This window comes from Capsella rubella, unplaced genomic scaffold (assembly GCF_000375325.1).
Source record: "Capsella rubella cultivar Monte Gargano unplaced genomic scaffold, Caprub1_0 scaffold_1, whole genome shotgun sequence".
In the NCBI taxonomy this organism is placed as follows: domain Eukaryota; kingdom Viridiplantae; phylum Streptophyta; class Magnoliopsida; order Brassicales; family Brassicaceae; genus Capsella; species Capsella rubella.
Genome location: NW_006238923.1, coordinates 4,774,729 through 4,788,436, shown reverse-complemented (window position 1 = coordinate 4,788,436; position 13,708 = coordinate 4,774,729). Strand labels below are relative to the sequence as shown.

The 13,708-nt window shown below is 33.2% G+C and overlaps 4 protein-coding genes across 9 annotated transcripts; 2 read left to right on the top strand and 2 right to left on the bottom strand.

The window, feature by feature from the left end:
- The first annotated feature begins 4,662 nt into the window (after window positions 1-4,662).
- On the top strand, window positions 4,663-6,537 carry LOC17898004 (probable 6-phosphogluconolactonase 1). Of its 6 annotated transcripts, XM_006304048.2 has the most exons (5): window positions 4,793-5,154; window positions 5,258-5,289; window positions 5,367-5,580; window positions 5,670-5,805; window positions 6,028-6,537. In XM_006304048.2, the coding sequence occupies exons 3-5, from the start codon at window positions 5,408-5,410 to the stop codon at window positions 6,511-6,513; spliced, it is 795 nt and encodes a 264-aa protein (XP_006304110.1). In that variant the 5' UTR covers window positions 4,793-5,154; window positions 5,258-5,289; window positions 5,367-5,407; the 3' UTR covers window positions 6,514-6,537. The 6 variants fall into 6 exon arrangements, with proteins under 6 accessions (XP_023632791.1, XP_006304110.1, XP_023632790.1 ...); XM_023777023.1 differs by lacking the exons at window positions 4,793-5,154; window positions 5,258-5,289 and adding an exon at window positions 4,663-4,777; XM_023777022.1 differs by lacking the exon at window positions 5,258-5,289.
- A 70-nt stretch (window positions 6,538-6,607) lies between these two features.
- On the bottom strand, window positions 6,608-7,851 carry LOC17898804 (peptidyl-prolyl cis-trans isomerase E). Its single transcript, XM_006304181.2, has 2 exons — window positions 7,476-7,851; window positions 6,608-7,036 (listed from the first exon to the last, which is right to left on the bottom strand). The coding sequence occupies exons 1-2, from the start codon at window positions 7,789-7,791 to the stop codon at window positions 6,819-6,821; spliced, it is 534 nt and encodes a 177-aa protein (XP_006304243.1). The 5' UTR covers window positions 7,792-7,851; the 3' UTR covers window positions 6,608-6,818.
- A 1,549-nt stretch (window positions 7,852-9,400) lies between these two features.
- LOC17897141 (F-box protein At1g11270) lies at window positions 9,401-10,987 on the top strand. The gene is made up of 2 exons (XM_006305031.2): window positions 9,401-9,523; window positions 9,735-10,987. The coding sequence occupies exon 2, from the start codon at window positions 9,797-9,799 to the stop codon at window positions 10,928-10,930; it is 1,134 nt and encodes a 377-aa protein (XP_006305093.1). The 5' UTR covers window positions 9,401-9,523; window positions 9,735-9,796; the 3' UTR covers window positions 10,931-10,987.
- Window positions 10,988-11,352: 365 nt separating this feature from the next.
- LOC17897849 (PI-PLC X domain-containing protein At5g67130) lies at window positions 11,353-13,380 on the bottom strand. Its single transcript, XM_006306111.2, has 7 exons — window positions 13,288-13,380; window positions 12,938-13,054; window positions 12,726-12,842; window positions 12,540-12,638; window positions 12,056-12,359; window positions 11,744-11,967; window positions 11,353-11,622 (listed from the first exon to the last, which is right to left on the bottom strand). The coding sequence occupies exons 1-7, from the start codon at window positions 13,378-13,380 to the stop codon at window positions 11,530-11,532; spliced, it is 1,047 nt and encodes a 348-aa protein (XP_006306173.1). The 3' UTR covers window positions 11,353-11,529.
- Window positions 13,381-13,708: the final 328 nt, after the last annotated feature.

Below are 13,708 nucleotides of genomic sequence, written 5' to 3'. Positions count from 1 at the left end.
TGTTTGTTTAATATGAATGTGTTTTATGTTTAGTTAAAACACATTTTAATACGTTCATGTATTTGGTAATTCGTCTATTACTATTTTTTCAATTGTATTTGTTCGGTGGTTCAGCCGCATAATAACATTAGATAATATATACAACTATGATATTTAGAATCTAGACAAAATAAATTTGAGATAGATGATCTAAAACAACTGAATTGGAATATTAGGAGTGACGTGTTCGTATATCTTTTAAATCATTACAAGATTGAAAATTTTTGAGTATTTCTTAGCGTTCATTAAACGATTAAGTAGCCTTAAGGGTAGCTAGGGTTTATATGCTTTTGGCAAAAGAAAAAGATGTTTGCCTTTTTATGATAAATAAAAGTGTTACATAATTAGTTCAACATGTTTGGGTATATATAGTTTTAGCGGTCCTATATTTCAATTCGATAATAAAATTATGTTTCTGCTCTCTCAGACTAGCGTTACGATCACATGTATAATCAACGGCTGATATCGAACATATAAACAAACATTCTTATCGAAGGTGATAAACTTATCACACGACAAAACGATATGAATACACATTTTAGGGATTTAAGTATCCAACAAATAAAACTTTTCATTAGGCCAAAAATAAGTGCAAGTTGCTTTCTCACATCTCTTTCATTCTTTAAATTTTCCATATTCCCCTACATCGATTCTTGATATCTCTTTCATTATAGATATGATTGATCCATCACAAGCACATTAGAACCAAAGGATCAATGTGAGAAATATGAATAAATAAAATGAAAATTAATTATGTGGTCACAAAAAAATGTATGCTTTCTTATAAGATTCACTAGGTAATTAGCTAATATATTATATATAAGGTCTTACAATCGTCAGATAGATGCTTGATCAATATTTAGGTATATATCTATAGAAAATATATATTTGAAACATGATGCTTAGTTATGACCGCAAAACACATATGCAAAGGAAAAGTTTTAGACAAATTGTACAGTTAAATTGATTGTTGTTATATGTATATAATCATGTAAGTTATAGTCTCCATTTTCATTCCATTAATTACTACCACAGTACTTACTTTGTTTGTTATGTTTAGATTACTTTTTTGGATTGTTTGTTTTAATAGCATTATTTAACTTTCTCAAGAGAGCATGTAATTTATATTATCACTTAAAAGCATTCTAAATTATTTAGGAGAATCTGCCTATAAAAAAAATCACCCTATGTACGAGCATCTAGTATTTGATAGATGTTTTTTTTTGTCCAATGTTTAAATTAAGACTATTCAACTATGACTAGTCTATTTTTGAAATCTGCATTCATTCCAACAACTATCATAATATAAGATTGTATACTTAAGAGCTCTCTTGGATAATCTCTGCCTCTCATTGGACAAAAGAATTGGATCCTTTGTCTTAGGGTTGTAGACACTAATTAGATCATTAATCTTTATTTTATTTTTGCTTTGATGATCTTTCAAGTGGCTCAATTAATGATTACGATTCTTTTTTAAAAGCCGAATTTATATGCTTTTGTTAAAGCCAGATATTCACTTGCAACTTATAACAATCGATGATTACCAAATTTTTAATACTTCAAAGCCCAAAAAGGCTATGTATTTTTCTGCGCCACTCATTACTCAATAGCACTCTCAAGAATAAGTATATAAGTTGTATACAGTATATATATATGGCTAAGTACGTAATTAGAAATCTATAATTATTTAAGCCTTGTTTATCTTACAAACTTACTGTATTCTCGAAATAGATTTGGATTACTTCTCATTAGATTCGCCTCTAGTTCCATAGAGTACAACAAAAAAGTTATATTTAAGTAGTTAAACTTTAAAAAATTTAAAATAAAATAAAATGATGAGTACAGTTGCTAGTGTACATGAGTGTTATTTTTACTCTAAGAGGTTTCAAAGTTATATTTTATTTCATTGTTTTTACCCTAAAATGTTACAATTTCTCAAATTGCCCTTGCAAAAATTCGATGAAGAGTTGAAATGAAAAAGTGATACGGAAGAACCTAAAAAGACAACTTTTTATTTTGCAAGAAAAAATTGGGAAGTCGTCATTTTCCAAATATCATTAAATATAAAAATTGTACGATATATAACAGAATAAAATTTGTTAAGATGTTAATGGGCTCTCTTATGAAAATCAAGGCCTTCAATAAGAGACAATCCATATGCAGCCACATAGCCGATAAATAAACTAATCGAGGTCCTAGCACCTTGCATGGATCTAAGTAATTAATATTCCAGCCTAAGCTTTGTGATGACTTGAACTACAACAACCTTCGTAACGAGTAACGACGACACACTACATAAGACAATGTTTTATTTTTCCTTTAATAACTTTCATTGCGGCGCAATCACCAACATACATACGGAATGAAAAGAAAAATTATAAGTAATTTCTGGTCTTAAACTTGTGATAGGCCTCAATTAATGTGTCTAGAGCCCACTAAGACTATGATTGATCTACCAAAATGAAATTTATAAACTTTTCTAAAACAAATAGCCCTATATTTTCAGCTGCTATAACCAAGAATCCTAGTATTACTAAACGTATATAATATATATATATGTTGGATAGCTATTAAGGTCATGCTATTAAGATCACTATCATGACCTTAATGGTTTAGGTGTGGATCATTAAAAATCCAGATACGGAATGAGTGGTTATTTAAGATGGTTTTATAATTATTTCTTATGTATTCATCATGAATTCATAATCGGTGTTCATATGATTTTGATCTGACAATAACTTTTAAGTCTTTGCCAAAAAAACCATACATCATCACAATCAAATATACTTTTGGATCCATATGTTACCATATACTTTCGTTTACATATCATGTTGCGTCATGAATCTGATAGTATTTACTTATTATCTGAAAGATAATCATTACAGTTTTTTTTTCTTTTTTCAATTCAAAATGGAAAGCTCTAATGTAAGAAGGGGAAGTCATGTGTCCCACAACTTGGGAGTTTGTCTGGTCTCTTTAACATGTCAGGGAAGCAATGCGGTGTTGTTTCCATGTGCTACCAATTTTCTAACCATATTTTTACAATCATTGTACTTTCTTTTTCCTGTTTCCTATATTGTTTTCTTTATATATAAAAAAAAATTGTTATATTTTTCCTTGTTTAATTAGTATAATACTAAAAACAAAGTTATATGATTCATCTTCAATAATTTTAGTTATGCAGTTATGTCTCTAGGAATATAATTGGTTAAACACTTAAACCCATCGGTGAGTGACACAGCATGATTCATTTAGGTGTGTTATCACGACGTGATGGTGACAAGAAGAGTGTGTATTTTTCCCAAAAGATATGATCTTGCTGGTACTAGTCTCCATCTCGCTATCTCAATATTGAGTGGCTCTTTCACATTTGTTCCAAACCATATGTACACACATTTTATTGGGTTGGTTTCTCCTCTTTCAGAATGAACGAATACGGATGTCATACATTGATGAATATAAATATAAGACAAAACTAGGATCGTTGCATTAATTCTTCCTCAAAATTTCTAGATAATGTAAGTAGCAGAGTGGCTTACCCGTTAATATTCAATCCTTTATCACTTCGAAAAGAAAAAGAAAGAATAGTAAAACATTACATTTATGCTAGCATATAATTAATAAAGCTTTACTGGTCCTCTTGATGTAGTTCATACGTAACGATCACGAACTATTCATTTTAGTGGTTCATTAGATATGATTAATTATTATTATGTAAAGTTTAACTTTGATAAATATGGCTTATTATTGTCAACATAAGAAGTGATTGAGGTTCGTAATCACAAACTGACATGATAGAAAAGAAAATTTTAAAATTGAAGATATTGTAGTTTAAGAAGTATAGTGATCTCGATTAACTACTTTACTTTTCCACCAAAATTTTATGTATTACTTAAAATATGTCATTGGTGTTAACAAAAACAAAAGAAAAAGATAGCATAATATATATAATTAAACTATTTAAGCATTAACATGTGTGTTCTCTTGTTTGTTTTCACCAAACAGAAAATGGAATAGTGTAAAAAAAAACAAAGGATACATGGGTGACCTAAACATTACTAGTGCTTTTTGGGTCCTTCGTGTGATTTCAATTCCTAAAATGGTGTAAAATCCAATCCTCACCGGAAAAGATAGTTACCCATTTACCCTTATCAACCACATTCACATCAATCTATTATGGTGGTGTGCCTAAGATTCCTGAAAAGTGGGGCAGCTGATAAGGTTAGTGTTCATATATCAATTTTTGTGGAGCTTTCGATATGCCCGTAATTTCGTTTTTATCATTAGCTTACGTATAAAAATAATACTTCTCTTTATCAACTTTAGTAGGCTAGTAGTAGTCTTGAGTCTTGACGAATTAACTAAACTTGATAAGCGAGATAATTACTATCAGTAAGCAACTCTTAAAGTCTGAAAATTATAGAGAAAAAGAAAGAAGAAAAAACGAAGTTATCCACACAATTACTTTGCTTTTGGACAAGACATAAGAAGAGATTGGTCCATTTGTCTTTTTTATGGAACTGACAGTTGTTTGGTTACTTGTTTTGGATTTCTTATATTTATTGTATTCACATCTACTCTCCTTATTATTATTCCATGAAAAAAAACCCTCCAAAAAAAAAAAAAGAAGATAATATAATGGCACAACTAATCTTCGTCTCAACCCTTTAATTCTTTTAAATACCAAACCAAATCTTCTTCTTCTCAAAAACCTTAAAATTCATCAAAAATTTTGCAGGTAATTCCATTTTCTTAATTATCCTATTGTTTTTAACTAAACCTTTTGTTTTTCTATGTGTGTGTGTTTTTACTTTTATCACGATATGCACGTGGTAACCCAGAAGGTAAAATGAAATCTCTTGATCTCTCTGCTAATTCTTCTTCGCTCCCAAGAGGCATTTTCGTTATTAGTTTATATAAAAGTCCTTTGTTTACACACACAACCCAATATATATAATATCGTGCATATCTATATGAATGTATATAGAGATGTGGCCTATCTGTTGTTGATGATGGTGCAATTATATAATCATTATCATTTGGGTGCTTTTGTACAAATCTTATCTATCTATCATTAACCTGTTTCACTCATATCATCATCTCTCTCACTCCTTTGTAAGAATCCTCTCTTCCCTCTCTTTTTTCATCTTAGGGTTTATTTATTTATTTGAATTTTTACTATGATTTATTGAGTTGGATAGTTTCATTGTTTATGTAGAGCTTTGATGGTATCTCTGTTTCCTTAAAAATGTGAGTGTTAGTACTTCTTACAGTCCAAAGCTGATCTCTTTCTTTTCTTAAGAGTTTAGATTCTTGTTTACATGTAGAGTTGCTGAAAAAACTGAGGTGGAAAAACAGAGGAAGCATAATGGCACTTACTTGGACTCATAAAGACAGAGGAGAAATTAGGGTTCATGAGAATTTGGAGGAACTAAGTATTGACTTGGTAGATTATATAGCTGAGATATCAGAAGCATCAATTAAAGACCATGGTGCTTTCTGCATTGTGTTATCAGGAGGCTCTCTCATTAGCTTGATGGGGTATATATATATTCAATTTTACCTTACAGGTTTTTGAGATTTCATTTTCAGTCTCATTGATTTCATCTTCTTAATGGACTGTTCAACAGAAAATTGATCGAGCCGCCTTACGACAAGATTGTGGATTGGGCGAAATGGTATGTTTTTTGGGCGGATGAGCGCGTAGTAGCTAAGAGTCATGACGATAGCAACTACAAGCTCGCCAAAGACAATCTCCTCTCCAAGGTTAGATGTTTGGATAACTTCTAGGTGGAAGAATCGTGTGGTTATCTGCTTTTCTTGAATCTGCAATCTATTGACTTTTTTTGCACCAATCATCGCTTGTTTGAGAAGAAAACTAATCCAATCATGGTTTTGGTCAATGCAGCTTTGTGTGAGGTTTGTCTTGTTATAATCTTGACTTTGTTTGTTCTGAGAGTGTTCTAACTTTACTTCTTTTTTTTTCAGGTAAATGTGTTTCCAAGACATATATGTTCCATTAACGACACAGTTTCAGCAGAGGAAGCTGCAGCAGAGTATGAGTTCGCCATCAGGCAGATGGTGAGAACACGAACGGTGGCTGCGTCTGATAACAGTGATTGTCCCAAGTTTGATCTGATCTTGCTTGGGATGGGTTCAGATGGGCATGTAGCCTCGCTCTTCCCAAACCACCCTGCACTTGTGGTGAAGGACGATTGGGTCACATTCCTAACTGACTCTCCTAAACCGCCACCAGAGAGAATTACATTCACTTTGCCTGTCATTAACTCAGCTGCTAATGTTGTTGTAATAGCAACAGGCGAATCCAAAGCTAATGCTATCCACTTAGCTATCGATGATTTGCCCATATCAGAGAGCTCTTTGTCCCTGCCTGCAAGGCTAGTCCACCCAAGCAACGGGAATCTGATCTGGTTTATGGATAAACCAGCGGGGTCTAAACTTGACCAGGTTTAAATTTTCCGAGTAGGATTTAGATTTTCTTATTTGTTCCAAAAGAGAATGGTCCTTTTATATCAGTGATGACCCTTTTTGTATGAAGAGCATCCGGTTTAGAAAAATGGTTGTCTTTTTTTTTACTTTTCTAAAGAAGCAAGTTTCTCAGAACTACAAAATCTATTAACTATAACAATCACATGTTCAGCGAGAAACAATCTAACCTCAAAACTCTATGAGGTGATAGTGTGACACACTCAGGCGAAAACACACATCTTATCCTACAGGGCAAGGTGCATTAGAGAATCCGGTAATGCTTACTTTCATTAAGCATTGTCATTGCTTAGAGCATCAGCCTCGGCTCTAGCCATAGGATCGTCTTTGACATCTGTATCTTCTTCCATCTCCCCTTGTCGGTCTTGCGCTAATTTCTTCCTGTGAAGTTCCTCAGCAGTCTCCATGGCAGCCTTATTCTCAGCTTGGATCTTCAGCATTTCCTTTTCCTGTTGCTGCCTCTCAAACCATGTGTCTGCATCTGCCCAAACTGAAAAAAAAGCAACAAAACCAAGCAGTCACAATTGTTAGACAACAAGACTTAAATAAAGAAGTCTCTCTGCCTACCTCATTAGTTTTTTAAAAACGAACTATCAAGAAGCAAACAGATCAATCATGTTGTAAATTTTACATATAGCAAGTAAACCATCATAGACTTTCAAAACATGTGGAGTCATGAACGAAACTAACATCACAATCATAGACATGAAGCTCACCAACTTCTTAACATCGAAGAGCATATTACTAAATCTAATTTCAGAATCTACAAAAAAACAATAATTGCAAACCTAATTTTCAACAAGTCCCCCAATGCCAAACTCATTCATAAACCCCAACGAACACAAATCAAAATCACCAATAGCTCCAAATTTTCACAAAATCCAAGGAGAAATCAAAAGGAGAAGAGGAAAGAGTAATCAGAAACGTACGTGGATGTGCAGCCCAACCCTGTTCACCACCTTTGATTTTCTCAGGAAGAGCATAATTAACAGTGAGAACACGACCATAAAGCTCAGCTCCATCCATATTATCCATGGCAGCAGAAGCGTCTTCTCTCTCAAGAAAAGTAACGAATCCGAAGGATCTATGTTTCTGATTCGCCTGATCCAAAGGCGTCTTCACGTCTTTGATATCACCGAAAGGTATAAACGCAGCGTGAAGTATCGATTCGTTAACCTCATCAGCTAAACCTCCTACATACAACGTGTTCTTCTGCATCGCTTGCTGCTGTTGAACTGCCGCCATTGTTCAACCCTTTTTTCTCCGTAACCTTTTCAGAGAAATTGGAAAAAGTAGAAGACAACAACAATATCGATTTTTTTGTTTCTCTCTCTCTCTGTGATATAAATGGGCTTTTAGGTGGTTCGGCCCAATAATACAGCCCTTCGAGATCCTTGAATCTACAATCTATTGACTTTTTTTCCCCAAATCTTTGTGACGAAATCTAATGTATTGGTCAGTACAGCTTTGTGTGTTTTGTTTAGTTATAATGTTGACTTTGTTCTGAGAGTTGCAAACTGGGAACTTTTTCGGGTAAATTGTGCGTCCGAGACATATGTTCCACGGTTTTTTGTTTTTTACTTTTCTAACCAAGCAAGTTTCACAAAACTACCAAATCTAGTAAGTCTATTACGGTAAAACGGTTGATGTGGAGAAAAAAAAATAAAAAAACAATTCCAAGAAAGCTTCTTGTTATTATTCAACTGTCATCAACTTCAAGAAAAAATCTACCCTCAACCTCTATGAAGATAGCGAGAGGCTACATGCCCATCCCAAGCAAGATCAGAAGTTGGAGGATTGTCTTACTTGGTTAGATTGAAGTTTAATTAAACTAGAGGTTCTGTTCGTTTTGACATTTTGTCAAGCCGAAAGAGAAACTGAAAAAAAGAGGATTGCACATTATTTTCGTTAATTTATATCTTCTGTCTCTTCAAGCCCGCATATGTTTAGACACGTACTAAAATCTGTTTGCCCAACCAAAAAAAACGTATTAAAGAATCTAAAATTATTTGTCAAATATATGATCTGTAAAAATTAGAAAAAATATTATAACCAATCAGAAAGTAAATTCAAAATTCACACAAAAATTGGCACTGGTTCATTAAAAATTCTTATTTTCTTTATTTGTTAAATTTTAGTACTTTAAATAACTAGAAATTCCTAAAATTTACATATAGGGATAATAATTGTTAGGGAAAAAATCTATTTCACCAAAAATAAAGATCTATATAGGAATAATAATTAGGGAAAAACTAGATTAACCCAAATTTAGAAGTTAATTACTAAACTAACTCATAAAATGTATGGGTTAATTGAATTTTTTTCATGACTAAAATATTTTTTTTTTGCTTTGTTAGGAATTTTACCAAAATTATTATACAATATTTACTCTGTAAAAAATAGAAATATCTATATAGGTTTCGGAGGGGAGAAAAAATGCAGAATTTGTGGTTCGTTTCAATTTTTAAAGATATTTATTTTGCTTTATATACCAATTTTTTTTTTATATAGATTTGCTTCAATCCAGTATCCTTTTGATTTGAATCTAAAAATCTATGTTAAGCAAATCTAAAAAATATTGGATTGAAGCAAATCTAAAAAATATTTTGCCGACCAAGTTAATTACTTGTTTCCTCTGTTTTCCCTCTTTCATAAGAAAAAAGGTTTACAATTGTTTCGTAGCACTACATTTTTTGTAAATATAACTAATTTTTTTTATTTTTTTTTGTGTTTTTGTGAAGCCATAGCTATTGGTCTTCAGCCCAAATGCAAAGCAAAGCCCAAATGATAAAAAGGAATAAGACAATATAGGGTTGCAAGAGATGTGTCTGAGTTTCCCGGTAGATATCTCTGTATCTCTCCTCCGCCTCTAAGATCCTGCACCAACATCGAATACAGATTATTCTAATGAGAGGGGGAGAGCCCTCGGGATTGGAAAAGCTGGAGGAAGAAGAGTTTAATACAAACATTTCCTAAGGTACACTCAATGTGATTACAATTAAAATTTTGATTTGATTTGACGAAATCCGTATCATTTTTGCTTTGAGATATTTGAGTTTCGATTTATTTATTTTTAAAAAATAACGATTAAAATCTTCGATAGAGATAATAAAGAGTGGAGATTATATATATTCCTTTTTGAAAGACCAAAACTGACTTGGAAGTTTTCCCTTTTTTCCAATTTCAAGCTCGAGCTCACGTATAAATCCCTCGAGATCATCTCTTTTGATCAGTTAAGAGGCAAGAGACAATGCTGAAAAGACGTCGCTCAAGCTCGAGTTTTGTATTAAAAAGACATCGCTCTAGTGTGGAATTGCTACCACACGATGTTGTAGAGCTCATCCTCGAGAGACTTCCTGTGAAGTCTCTGCTGAGATTCAAGTCAGTATCCAAGCAGTGGAAGTCCACAATCGTATCCAACCGTTTTCAGGAACGACAGTTGATCCGTCGCAAGCAATCACGAGGTCCAGATGTCCTTTTCATCTCCCTTGAAGAAGGTGAACCTCCTAGGAGAATTGACTTTGGTCCGTCCATAGTTTCTACGGTCAAGCTCCCTACTAGTTGCAGTGCAGTTTGCTATGGTAGTTGTGACGGCCTCGTATGTCTCCATTGTGTCAACACACCGGGTGTTGTAATCAACCCTGCAACTAGATGGCAACAAAGTTTACCTCTTTCCAGCTTTCAACAGCTCAAGCTCGACAAGTTCATGAAAAAAGATTTCCCTATCCTACATCATAAGCTTGGATTTGGTAAAGACAAAGTCAGGGGCACATACAAACCCGTTTGGTTATATAATTCATCTGAATATGGCCTAGACAATGTTACTACTTGTGAAGTTTTCGACTTTAGCACCAAAGCTTGGAGGTACCTTTCCCCTGCTTCTCCTCTTCGGGTGCTTTCTTACCATAAACCCGTGTATTTGGATGGGTCACTTTATTGGTACACCGCCTGTGAAGAAGAAACCAAGATATTATCTCTGGATCTTCACACCGAAACTTTTCAAGTCATCTCTAAAACTCCTTTTCCCCATGTATCTAACCCACACAACTACACCATGTGCATCCTCGATAACCGCTTGTGCGTAACGGAGAAAAACTGGTCATCCCAAGTCATATGGTCGTTTGACTCTTCTTTAGGCACATGGAAGCAAATATGTTCGTTAGATCTCACCAAAACCTTTTCTTGGTTGGGGGAACCCGAATGCGCACTCATTCCAATAGCAATTCTGGAGAAGAATAAGCTATTACTTCATGGTCGTGAGAACTTGCAAGCAATGGTGATACATAATCTCCATACCAAATCTTATGATTTTGTCTTTAAACCTACCACTGGCGGAGACAGTGTTTATTATTTCCAAAGTTTATTTTCTGCTCTATCAAATTAATTTATTTAACCATTGTAATCTAACATTAGTGCAGTTTAATTTAAAGATAATTTTCTTCTCATGTTTTCCAAGGCTTCTTATTATATTCAGTTTTTCTTGTGTTTTGTTACTTGAGTAAGTTGCCAATCATACATGTCTTGTAGAGACCTTGTCCCTGTCCTATCTTGAAAACTTGAGGGCTTATGATAAATAACAATAGTATTGACACGATCCAGAAGAATCTCACTTTACTTCAATTCAACGGTCATGCTCTACAATTTTTGATTTAAGTATAACTATTTTTCTCGTATTTTATTATTTTTTTAAAAATCTTTAAAACAGAAAATATATTTTCAAATTGGAGTTTCAAACTTTTGGGGCTAATCTCTTCATTTAGCTAATATCATTTATTTTAATTTATTTTTAAAAATTTCCGCCAATGATAAAAAGATGGCCATACAATATCAAATGTATTATATTGTACATATAGAGATGTGAAAACATTTTATATTTTGAAAAAAAAACTTTGAAAAAAAAATCAAAAACATTTCATATTTTGTAATAGAGATAATCTGTAAACTAATGGGAGCTTAAGATTATTGCGTGTTGTTTAATTACTGTTAAAATGAACAAGCATGCACATCATCACGTCCACATAGAAGCTCTCCGTTTAGTTTATCAACTGCTTGAAATGTTCCTCCTCCATCACTCCTCTGTTTCAAACCCAAGCAAAAATAAAAACATAATTAAAATTCATAACTCCATTATGTTTTTGAACCATATTAATATTAATATATATATATATATATATATACTATAACTAATAACCTTTACCTTGTAAAAGTTGACGGCGACATAATTGGCCCATCGGTTCCCTGCGGCCACGTAACATGTCTTAATCATATCGAGAAGTTGTTCAGAGTTTTCCTCACAAGTCAACAACTTAACCGGAACTGTCTTGAAATGGTTTACCAAAACCAACGCTTTGGTTTTGTCGGTTAACAGTTTAGATTCTCCTCTATTGCTACATTCATCTGGTTTAACTCCATCGTCCCCATCTGACGACAAATAATATCACATTAGGATCAATCAACCGGTTATCTCTATAAAATTAAACCGGATATTTGGTATCTTCATCACACTTACATTGGTTTTCCACCACGTAATTCCACTGGTAAGCTATTCCTTCGGTCACTTGCTTTGATTCAGCTGAAGTAAAGACAATTAACCGGTGGTTATTGGCGACCATGTCTTTAACCAACGGCCAATCTCGGCCACCCAAAGCCATATTTTGAACCGGAAACCAAAATTTCTTCAAACCGGAATCGGTAAACACTTTGGTTAACCCGTTTGGCGATTTGACGTAATCTTCCAAGAACAAAGTCACAATCTCTGAGGGATTCGCTGTCAAGAATGCGAATAGCTCCTTGAATGTGTCTATCGCCCGATTCTATTAAAGTGACATAATAATAATAACAAAACAAATCATTTATACCAAAACATTGCATGTTACGATATTTTTTTCTCTTCCAATGAAAAGACAAATCTTAAAGCTACAATTGTTTTCAAAAGCAAATATATTTGTGTGCCTTCCCTTTTTTGGTTAATGAAATATAGAAATTGGACTTACAAACTTGGTGAGCTCAAAGCATTTTTCGTCAAACGAATGGCAAAACCATACATCTCCTTGGTAATCGTACGTATCTAACATCAATGCTCGAACACCACTCTAAATAAAAATAAACATTAAGATAACATTCACATTATAGAAGTATGATAATAATTAAGAAACAGACATTGAATTATAAAAACGCACGTTGAGTTGTTGAACTATAGTATCTTCTTGGGTCGCAACATGAAGTGGCTTCCCTTCAATGGCATATGAATTGTGGGTCGTCAAAAATGCATATTTATTAAACGGCATTGAATTGTTCTGTTACCCAACAAAAAAAAAGAAAAAAGTAGTGTGTAAATTTATATTGAAGGAAAAAAAAAAAAGCATTGGTCAAAAGTTGTGTGTTTACTTACCACAACGGAGAATGGATCAGTGATGTTTGATCTAACGCATGTTGCAATATCTATGCCGCATTTAAAACAACCAAGTCCAACTTTGCAATCTTCATCCGACGAGCATTGATCGCCGAGCTAAATTGAAGTAAAACCTTAAATTTTGTAGTAACATAAATGACAATATCCCTAGCTATATCCCTAAATTAAATGTGGATATAGATTATATTATGATGATGAATATCTCAGATTTTTTCAGAATTTGCATGACATCTTAGGATCTCAAGATTGATTATGAATCTGGGTGTGGGGGAAATAACCAGATTATTTTAAGAAAATTGTAAAGTAGATAAATATTTGCTATGCCTTACCTCCAATGAGCCACTGGAAGAAACAAAAGAGATTGCTGCCGGATGAACCATAACCAAAACTGCGACAGCGAAGACGAACTTGAAACTGGCCATTGTTACTGACTTTGAAGATTTGACCAAGAAGATAGATGAAACTTTCGTAGCGAAAAGCGTTGCTATAAATTTGACAAAAGAACTGATTAAATATATTTATTACAACTTTGGAAGTCTTTGTCAAAAATTTAGAATACTTTTCCTTAAGGTTTAATTTTTTTTTTGGTGAAATGTTTCCTTAAGGTTTAATAATTCTTCTTTCTTTCTTTCTTTGGGTAACCTCTTAAATAGTGACTAATGTGTTTTTCTCTAAATTGGAAATCAAAATACAATGATCACACTTAGTCAAATTTATCCTTAGAAGGAAATAAACCATATTTGACTAATT